Source organism: Electrophorus electricus, chromosome 16 (assembly GCF_013358815.1).
Source record: "Electrophorus electricus isolate fEleEle1 chromosome 16, fEleEle1.pri, whole genome shotgun sequence".
Classification (NCBI taxonomy): domain Eukaryota; kingdom Metazoa; phylum Chordata; class Actinopteri; order Gymnotiformes; family Gymnotidae; genus Electrophorus; species Electrophorus electricus.
Genome location: NC_049550.1, coordinates 13148158 through 13157892, shown reverse-complemented (window position 1 = coordinate 13157892; position 9735 = coordinate 13148158). Strand labels below are relative to the sequence as shown.

Below are 9735 nucleotides of genomic sequence, written 5' to 3'. Positions count from 1 at the left end.
GAGCGTTTAAATTATACTTCACCCTGTTCAGACAGAGTAAAATAACTGCATGGGAAATACTATACATTACTAGAATAATCTGACATACACTGAAATAGGCTGGTAGTACTGTGTATTTGGTGCATACCTGTGGAAACTGTACTGTGTATAATTTACATTTGTATCCCAATGACATACTAGTGGAGATGGTATTCAGGGGTGTGTATGTGTGAGTATGTTACTTCTCTAACATGTTGGTGGAGATGGTATTCAGGGGTGTGTATGTGTGAGTATGTTACCTTTGTAACATGTTGGGGAGAGGTTATGTGTACCTCTGTAACATGTTGGGGGAGAGGTTATGTGTACCTCTGTAACATGTTGGGGGAGAGGTTATGTGTACCTCTGTAACATGTTGGGGGAGAGGTTATGTGTACCTCTGTAACATGTTGGTGGAGAGGTTATGTGTACCTCTGTAACATGTTGGTGGAGAGGTTATGTGTACCTCTGTAACATGTTGGTGGAGAGGTTATGTGTACCTTTGTAACATGTTGGGGGAGAGGTTATGTGTACCTTTGTAACATGTTGGTGGAGATGGTATTCAGGGGTGTGTATGTGTGAGTATGTTACCTCTGTAACATGTTGGTGGAGATGGTATTGGGAGAAAGGACCTGAAGGGCCCAGCCCACGAAGCTTTTTGCCTTATCCAGCTTCAGAAACAGATTCTCCCTTTCAGCCTCCGTCAGTGTCTTTGAGTCTAAACACAAGACCAGTAGAGCACTACAAAATACTGTGTCATGGATACACATACAACAATCAACTACGGTCGCATACACACATTTGACACCAAGTATAATGCACTCATGCATTGTACACTACAGAACAAAAACTGGTTGTCTGGCTGACCTGCCACGTTTAGGTTCTTAAGTTCCTCCTTCTTGGACACAGGACAGAAACATATTCCATACACCATAGGCCCTGAAGGACGAAGAACACGGCGAAATCAGCGCGCGGCATAAACAGCCTCCACGTGCGGAGGGACGGGTTACAGACCATAACCGAAGTAACGTCGCGAGGTTACCGTTGCCTGGCTACCGTGCACTCACCTAGCACAGGACCCCGGCCGGCCTCGTCGATTCCCAGACAGCAGTCTTCGGTCCTACAGGCGTCGGGTACAGGGGAGGTCAGGCGGCAACTGACGGAATTGTCTGCTTCAAACGCACTTAAGTCCATAGTTAGCTCGCTATTTTAAGGTAAGAAACAAATGGCTGTTTTATGACATTTGACAGCTGCTTTGACAAACAGATTCATGGTTGTTAATTAAACAGCAAAACACAAAGCCTTGAAAATCTCTGAAAGTGGATTTCACCACGTTTTATTAAAACCGCCAGGACACACAAACTGTAGACAGCTAAGCTAAGCTAAGCTAAGCTAGCTAGCTAGCTGCTAGCTACACAAAACAACACGTTAGTTTCATTATAACAATACGAGCACCATTCTTTACGAACACGAAACTCTCCATGGATTTATACTGACTCATTAATTTTCCGTTGTACTGCAGACTGCTTAGGATAAATTATATATGCAACCTTCAAATAAAGTATTTAGTAGCAGATGCAGTGCATAAATGAAGACGACCTGACCAGCGCAGTAGCTGAATCCTCCGGATGTTGCAACTCTCGAATTGGCGCGAGATTGTCACGTGGCATGTATTCCAAATCCGTGCAGTTTTTACGTAATTTCATACGTAAATTGCTCCTTGTATTAAAACAAAGCGTATATATATATATAAATAAAAACTTCGAACCTGCTGAGGTCTGTTTGTTGTTGCTGATTTTGTCGAGCTCACTCTACAGTGAGAAGAAGAGCCGCTCTGCGCCCCGCCCCCTCCGCAGAGCCTTTTTCTTGGCTGCTTCACGCGCGTGGAAGGCAGTGAGCTCCTCGTGTCTCGAGTCGTTTTTGGTTTTGCAGAACGATAAATGTAAGTATTCGCGACATCTGCTTAACGTCAAACGCCGAATATTCAATATATCACTGGCATGTTAGTTAGGGTTGCCGTGTAAATGTGGTTGTGTCTCACAAAATCATAGAACCGTGGGTTCGTGTTTCTTTTGCAGGCGGTTGCTACTTTGGCGTTGTCTGTATGGAGTGTCACTTTATCCTTATACGCACTGTCAGCTTGCATTTATTTCAGTGAGATGTTGGGAATTGGTTAAGATTTGCATGTAGCTGCTCTGGCTGTGCTGTAGGCTGTATAATGGCTCTTTGTGCACTTTAAGACGTGCTGTTGAGTGAGGCGTTATCGTAGGGATGTGCCAAGCCAAAGACAATGTCCAAACACAACGATAGCTACGCAATAAAAAAAAAAAGCAGCAGTTGGTTTTAGTTAGCCATCCTAGCTATATATATTTTTTATACCTTTTGTGAATGTCAAATGCGATTTTAATAATGGTCTTGTTTTTGTATCGCTCGGATTGTGCGACTTGCTGACTCACGGCCTTCACGTCCCGCCTGTTTAGCCGCTATCTCTTGAGCGAAGTGCACAGCTAACGTTGGTAGTTCGTTGACATGCCCAGTTAGCTTATCTAACTATCATGTTTCTGCACAATCAGCGAAATGTTCTCCAGAAATTTTGCTTTGTCATTGTGCCAGTTGGTATCAAATGTCTACGGGGTCGTATATCATTTCCAAGTCGACAACGGTGGATTCGCACTCTCTAGATAGCAAGCTAGTACAACACGAGTGTGTCCGTTTCTTGATTTTAAAACCTTTTAAGGGAATTATAAATTTGGATGCATTAAGTTGTTAATAAAACGTCATCTGTCTTGCTCGAATGCCTCAAAGCCCCAACAAGCGAACATATGACTTGCATGTGTGGTCCTGTCCTTCTAATAACTACAGCTATGATGTTGTTGGCTAACTGAACTGTGGCCTTCGAATAATGAATAATATACCAAGAAAGTCTAAGATATTAAAGCCAGGAGACTTAACAGTGGACTAGTATAAAGTAATGAAGGTCACAGGTTGATATTTTTAGAAAGGGGCGCACACAATGATATAAACAGTGAGAGGTCATTGTTATGTAATGGGAGAGCTCAGTATGGAGTCCAGATCATGTTAAGATTTCTCAGTGTTGTAATGCATATCATTAAAACCACAAGCTAGTTATTAAGTCTTGCAGCAAGGAACACACTAAACGGTCCCTGGCCCTGCAGGTCTAGAGTTGGTCTGCCCTACTTTAGTGCAGTGGTGCAGTGTTTCCCTCAGATGACTTGTGCTTTTGTTCGGTCACATCCTAGAGAACCTCTGAACCCAGCAATCAACACCACTGCATATCTGGTACCATTGTGTTGGGTGACATTTAGAGGGTCCCTGAGGACTGAGCTGGAAATATGCCACTGAGACCATTTCTGAATACTGTCATGTGACTTCTCCTGTCACCAACAGCAACCAGCCCTTACAATGTCTTCCGGAAACGCCAAGATCGGACATCCAGCTCCCCAATTCAAGACTACGGCGGTAGTGGATGGCCAGTTTAAAGATGTACTTCTTTCTGACTACAGAGGTACGGTCAAATGGAGACTCGGAACCTAAGTTACAGTAGCCTTGAGTGTGGAAACTGGTTAAACAAATAAGTAAAAAGGTTAGTGAATAGCTCCTCAGAGCAATGTGCTTAAACTGAACTAGTTTGTCTGCCCATATTGGGTGTCCTATCTAATATTGGTACTGTTGCAACTCACATTGTAGTGTAGGTAGAGCAAGGTGCCATCAACAAGCTCGTGTTTGCTTGAACACACATGCTGATAAATGTAAGTCACTCTGGATAAGGGCGTCTGCTGAATGTTAAATGTAAAACCTAAATATCTGTGTATGAGTGCACTAGACTCTTGACTGTCTGACAGGTGAGCTGTTGGGCATTGATGTGTGCTACATTGCATTTCCTCACCTTTCTCTTTCTAGGGAAGTACTTGGTGATGTTCTTCTATCCTCTGGACTTCACCTTCGTGTGCCCCACCGAGATCATCGCCTTCAGTGAGCGTGCTGCCGAGTTCCGCAAGATCGGCTGTGAGGTCATTGCTGTCTCCACGGACTCTCACTTCAGCCACTTGGCCTGGTGAGGACCACTGATGCAGCACGCGCCTGCAGGGAGTGTCACCCACCTGTACCTCACTGCTGATTGGCCAGCAGAGTGGAATGCTCGTTTTGCTCATTGTGACATCACCTCTCTTGGTAGGATCAACACCCCGAGGAAGCAAGGTGGCCTGGGCTCCATGAACATTCCGCTGCTGGCCGACCTGACCCATTCCATCTCCCGCGACTACGGTGTGCTGAAGGAGGATGAGGGCATCGCTTACAGGTGTGTACTGCAGTCACACTGCTAACCTCTGATGCATGCGTCCTCCTCAGCAAAAAAGGGCAAAAACCCAAAATTAAATTTGATGGTCCTAACACATTGTTGGTCACAAACTAAAAAAAATGCACTCCTGAGATCTGTCTCTCTAACATGTCTGGGAGTTCAGCTTTTTTCCAGTTATTTATGGTTGACACCAATAAAGGCTTGAAAGAGCAATAAGATTTTCTTCAAAGGCTGTTTTAAAAAAATTATTTATTTCTTGTGCCTTATCCAATATCTGTGTTCTTTGCACTCTGTACCGACGCATCAGTTCAGGTGTACCCATGCCTCTTTACTGCCCCCAGTGGTGTGAAGTTTAGGCAATATTGTTTACGTTACCACACGATGGTTAATTATACCAAACACACTGACATTGCTGAACAATTTTTTTTTTACTTCAATTAATGTTCCACTTTGGTGAAGCTGGATTCTTTAGGCTCCTACTCAGTGTGTGCTCTGCCATTAGTCATACAGTTCCTGTGATTTAGTGCACATTGACAGTGATAAAACTGACAGCTGCATTTCAAGAAGTAAATGATAAGACTTCTATATGTTGGCCCAGAGCTGCTTTTCCCTGATAACCCAGGACTAGAGTGGGAAAATCTCCAAATCTCCACATCAAAAGCCTTATGATGCGAAGGTCACAGCCTTCACGAAGATGGTGCATTTAGTGAGCTGAGCTAGCTCTGTAATGGTCATGTTTATCTGAGCTCAGGCTGTTTTGTCTTTGCTAAACTTTGATTCTGTAGCAGTTTCTCATTAGCTTTCTGGTTAGAAAGTTCTTTTACGCTTTCAGGTCAGGCTTGACCTATACTGACCTTTTAGCTTGGAGAAGAAGCAGCTTCAGAATCACTCTGAAGACCTTTTCCTTCACTAGGACTCTCCATCCAGAAAACACTGCTCCTGTGTTGGCTCTGGCTTAGTTTATGACAGTTTAATTTTATTTGCTTCCAAGTCCACCATTGTTTCTGCTTGCATTGAATGTTGATGTTCCTCCCTGTCTGTTGCTGAATTCAATATTCATTCACAAGCAATTGGCGTGTTGCATTGCTATTGTAGTAAGTGCACCATGGGGCATGTGACCAGCATCTATGGTGGATCTTTATCCGTCCAGCATGCAGATCTTCTTACGGTGGATCGCCCCGCTAATGGTCAGAAGATCTAAGTGTAGAGCAGCCCACGCTACTCTATATAAAAATAGTTTATTCAAAGCCTACGAACTGATGTGTGTTCGAGCTCTTTTGGTCATAATCCTTGCTTGGTACTCCATTAATATTCTGCACTTTTTTTTTTTTTTTTTTTTTTTTTTTTTTTTTTTTTTTTTTTTATATAAAGAGAACCGTACACTGTTGAAGCACACTGACCTACTGATGTATGCAGTATACAGCCCTCATGTGCTCCTGTGTTTTGCTGCAGAGGACTGTTTGTGATCGACAATAAAGGCATTCTGAGGCAGATCACCATCAACGATCTGCCCGTGGGCCGCTCCGTGGACGAGACCCTGCGCCTGGTCCAGGCCTTCCAGCACACTGACAAGCATGGGGAAGGTGAGTTGGCCCTGCCCACCACTCTCACTTGAACTCTCACTAATTTTCTTGTTGGCTTACAGCAAAGGGAAGAACTTAATTAGGAAACTGTCCCCCCCCCCCCCCCCCCCAGTCTGCCCTGCTGGATGGAAGCCTGGAAGTGACACTATTATTCCTGATGTTGAGAAGAGCAAGGCGTTTTTCTCCAAGCAGTAAGGCGTTCACCGCGTGTGCCCCATAGACTACGGTCCAGGAGGAATGAAGCACTTGCAGGCGGTCTGAGTTCTCGTTAGAGTGCCCTGGCCTTTTTTCCCCACTTGTGTGAAGATTTCCATCTTCAGTTCATCTGACTATGCTATTTGATAAGCTGAGGGTCCCATGCACTGAAATTTCTGTAGTCTTTCACCTGCTTTTCTGTTGAAAACGTTCATGTATTTTGTACCTGTTCACAATTGATGTCTAACAGCTGATGGTGTTTAAAATTTTTGGAAATTGTGAAATAAAGATGGTGTTGATTTAAAAAAAAAATAAAACAAATCAAAAACAAAACCAACCACCGTTTACTTATTTTCTGTGTGTGGGTTGTGTAACTTTTAATGTAATGTGCACTTTGACCACGAGATGGCAGTCTTTCATACATTTTAGATGAAAGGTGGCCGGAGTAGGTCATTTAAACTTGGAGCCTCGCTGGAGTCTTGTGAAATTGTCTAGTGATCATGTTCGAGTGAAACACAGACCGACGAATAATCTTGTGTATTTTGAGAAACGTCTCTTGTTTGAAAATAAGTAGCTACCCAACGTTTTGTGGTGCTGCTGTTCTAAGGGCGGGATCGAAACAGATGCCTGACCAGTTCTGTTTGTCTGGACCTGATATTAATGCCACGCTGGAAGAGTCATGGCTTTATTAGCCACGTAAGCATAATGACATTTCAAGACCTTTTCACTCGGCCTATGTGAGACCCAAATGAGAAACACTAAATGACCTTAAATCAGCTGACTTTTCCCCTATCTGCAATCAGAAATGTAAATCTAGGAGTCATTGCAGTGATGACATTTATACAAAAATTGTTTTGTCCTGACAGCACCGTGTGTGGCGTGGAGCTAAGGACGTGTGGTACTGCCAAAATACCTGAATACGTATACCCAAATTGTTAAGAGTAGCCTGATTAGATCATCAGACTCGGGTGGTAAAACAACGAGAAGACTGTAAATTAAACAAGTAAATCATATGAGTAAGAGTGACTGTGAATATGTTCAGCGTTGTCCAGAGGCATTAAGAAATTTCTTCGGCGGCACCTAATGAAGCAGTCTGTTTCTTATCGCTTTGATCTTATTTGTGCTTACGCTAGCTTTAATTTTATGCAAAGTTCCTGGAAAATCTCCGTGCTCTTATTTTTATCTCTAGTTTTCTTTTTGCTGAAACTGTTTTGGGAACTTAAGAGTTGGCTGTGAGCGGGGAAGTTCCCGAGTTTCTAAATTTTCACCCATTCACACGCACCTCATTCATACGAACGTCAGACTTAAAGCGCCTACTTCGCTACCTCCTAAATCCGGCAGCGTGGGTGGGGGTTCCCGGCAACTCTACCCTCAATGACGTACGGGTACAAAATTGCCCATATTTGGACTCTACGTCTATCGCAAACAGATTCAACGTGCGTACGTGCTCTACGTAATACTACCTACGTGAAAGTGACAAGCTGGTGAAGAGGGAACATTCAATACAGTGATTTTACCTGTTTGAAATGAGTTAATTTTAGGCTAGGTCCAGTTTTTATCAGCATTGAGAACGCATACACGTTGTATATTTTAAGGTCTTTACTTAAATACAAAAAACAAACAAACAAAACACAGTTACATTGTCCGGATCAACCAGACGTAAACAACAATAATTTATTGGAATGTATTCATAGGATATCACGCGCACTAAGTTTTTTATAACGTACGTCTTCTTAGAGTCCCTTAGAGTTGCTTTCGTGAGCATTTCACTTGAAAGTACCATATGAACAAAGATTTTAAAAGGAAATGCTTCAGAAAACAAGACAGTAACAGTGTAGTTTTCTACAAGAAAACACCAAATACACCACCTCTTACAGTCTACTCAGTGCTGCAGTATTATCTGCATTAGAAAGTATTCTCATCCAGTGTTTCCCCCTTTAAGCCAGTGTCTCGAGTCCGTGTTTTTGTCCGTTTAATACGACTCTATCTTCGGTGTCAGCATCAGCTGACATCCCCGGTTTACGTGTGTCATTACTTTTTGCTTGAGTTGGGCAACTTGCTCTCTGAGAATCGAAGCGGTGCTGGACAGTCCGGCGTTATCTGACTTGAGGATTTTCACTTTGTCTTCCAGGCGCGATATGCGCTCCAGCTTTCGCCGCCGGCACTTGGTCGCCGCCAGCCGGTTGCGCAGCCGCTTTCGCTCCGCCTTGATACGCTCCTGGTCCTCGAGGTCGATGGGCGACATTGGTGGAGAGCCGTCGCTGCTTTGCAGGTCTGGAACGATCTGCGGCTCCTCTTTCATCGTCGTAAGTCGTTGCGGATGCAGCCCGGCTCCAGACAACGAGTGCTGGAAGTGATGAGGCGGGTGCGTCGTGCTCGGGTGGTGCTGATACTGGTGATGGTGAGGCAGATAGCTGATTGTGGCGGTCGGGTAATTGGCTGCAGGCGGGAGGGTAGTGTTGGGGTTACAGCTGTTGAGTGTGGTGTAGACGGGGGTCTCTGGCTGCAGAGCGGAGCCATAGACCGAAGGCGCCACCGAGCAAGACGACACGCCACCGGCTCCTATGGACACATTCGGCGGGGGCATCTGGTTCATCTTGTGCAGCTCGTCGAGTGCTTTAACAAACCCGTCAGCGAAACCTTCTTGTTCTTCAGTAATCGCTCGACTGTACAGGTACTGGCCCGGGGTCGGTGTAGTGATCACGCCGTTAGCGCTCTGAACGATGAGTCTCTCTAGCTCCGGAGAGGCGAGTTTCAGCGAGCTGAGGTCTCCGCTGGCGCCAGAGTAGAAGTCGCTTTCCGAGCGGAGGGACTTGAGATTCCGGTAAGGTTCGGCGAAGCCAACGCTCATGTTCTGCTTTAGAAGCTTGTAGTCGTGCAGGGCAGCGTCTGGATTGCCATAAGCAGAAAGAAACGAGTCGTCATGATAAAACGGTTGCTCCATTTTTGTTGACATATGAATTGACACACTAATCTATCAGGTGGTCTTAAAGCTAGAAAAACAGTTATAGCGCACAATCTTGCCTCTCGGCTGAAAAAGTCTTCAGTGCTAATACTGTCTATGCTACAGTCCAAACATCTCGCGTGTTCCGTAATGTTAACGGAAGCCCAGAGAAGTGAATGAGAAATAAACTTCCAAAAACAGTTGAACAACTTTTTTGGTTTTACTGTACCAAGTCGACAGATGCCTTTCCCTTGACAGATGTTTCAAAGAGGTGTCCAGTATTTCTCCAAACTGTCCTTCCTTCCAAAACACTTATTCATTTAAAAAACCAGTCCGTACCAGCAGAAACGGCGCCGTACTGTCGGTGGGTCTATCACGCGATTATCTGCACCGTGCGCGCCTCGGAACGGCTTTTATATTCGCCAGCGAGCGCTCGAGAAAGCCCTCAGCATGCCGGCGAGCAATTGGCCGCGCGGTGGCACGCATGTCAGACGGGGAGATGACGTCGTTGCCAGGAACCGTGAAAATAAAAACACTAAACCTACCATTCGTGTTTCCACAGCCAGGACGCGCACCGGCCGCAACAGTTAAACAGGCATTATTTTTTTTTTAAATCAAAGTTTCCCATGTGTAGAGAGACAAAAACAACAACACGGCTCGGTGAAAATATACAATAAATA

At 44.6% G+C, this 9735-nt stretch overlaps 3 protein-coding genes across 8 annotated transcripts in view; 1 reads left to right on the top strand and 2 right to left on the bottom strand.

The window, feature by feature from the left end:
- rnaseh2a (ribonuclease H2, subunit A) overlaps positions 1-1850 on the bottom strand; it is a 4046-nt gene extending 2196 nt beyond the window's left edge. Inside the window, exons 1-5 of one of the 5 annotated variants that reach the window (XM_035534748.1) lie at positions 1784-1850; positions 1083-1219; positions 883-954; positions 607-733; positions 1-23 (exon numbers count right to left, since the gene is read on the bottom strand). The exon at positions 1-23 is cut by the window's left edge and continues 65 nt beyond it. In XM_035534748.1, coding sequence (XP_035390641.1) covers positions 1-23; positions 607-733; positions 883-954; positions 1083-1209 — 349 coding nt within the window. In that variant the 5' untranslated portion in view covers positions 1210-1219; positions 1784-1850. The other 4 variants (XM_035534749.1, XM_035534747.1, XM_035534745.1 and 1 more) reach the window with 4 other exon arrangements.
- Positions 1851-1853: 3 nt separating this feature from the next.
- prdx2 (peroxiredoxin 2) lies at positions 1854-6444 on the top strand. The gene is made up of 6 exons (XM_035534750.1): positions 1854-1957; positions 3424-3541; positions 3937-4090; positions 4211-4333; positions 5786-5916; positions 6029-6444. Exons 2-6 carry the CDS (start codon positions 3439-3441, stop codon positions 6109-6111), a joined length of 594 nt encoding a protein of 197 aa, XP_035390643.1. The 5' UTR covers positions 1854-1957; positions 3424-3438; the 3' UTR covers positions 6112-6444.
- A 1251-nt stretch (positions 6445-7695) lies between these two features.
- On the bottom strand, positions 7696-9451 carry junba (JunB proto-oncogene, AP-1 transcription factor subunit a). Of its 2 annotated transcripts, XM_027014246.2 has the most exons (2): positions 9285-9451; positions 7696-9000 (listed from the first exon to the last, which is right to left on the bottom strand). In XM_027014246.2, the coding sequence occupies exon 2, from the start codon at positions 8960-8962 to the stop codon at positions 8084-8086; it is 879 nt and encodes a 292-aa protein (XP_026870047.1). In that variant the 5' UTR covers positions 8963-9000; positions 9285-9451; the 3' UTR covers positions 7696-8083. The 2 variants fall into 2 exon arrangements, with proteins under 2 accessions (XP_026870047.1, XP_026870046.1); XM_027014245.2 differs by having other exon boundaries at positions 7696-9451.
- Positions 9452-9735: the final 284 nt, after the last annotated feature.

Bases quoted from the DNA above. Each gene is read 5' to 3' on its own strand.
- prdx2 (XM_035534750.1), top strand. From the start codon at position 3,439: ATGTCTTCCGGAAACGCCAAGATCGGACATCCAGCTCCCCAATTCAAG. The intron at 4,334-5,785 runs GTGTGTACTGCA...GTTTTGCTGCAG, and splicing joins GATGAGGGCATCGCTTACAG to AGGACTGTTTGTGATCGACA. The intron at 5,917-6,028 runs GTGAGTTGGCCC...CCCCCCCCCCAG, and splicing joins CACTGACAAGCATGGGGAAG to TCTGCCCTGCTGGATGGAAG.
- junba (XM_027014245.2), bottom strand. From the start codon at position 9,067: ATGTCAACAAAAATGGAGCAACCGTTTTATCATGACGACTCGTTTCTT.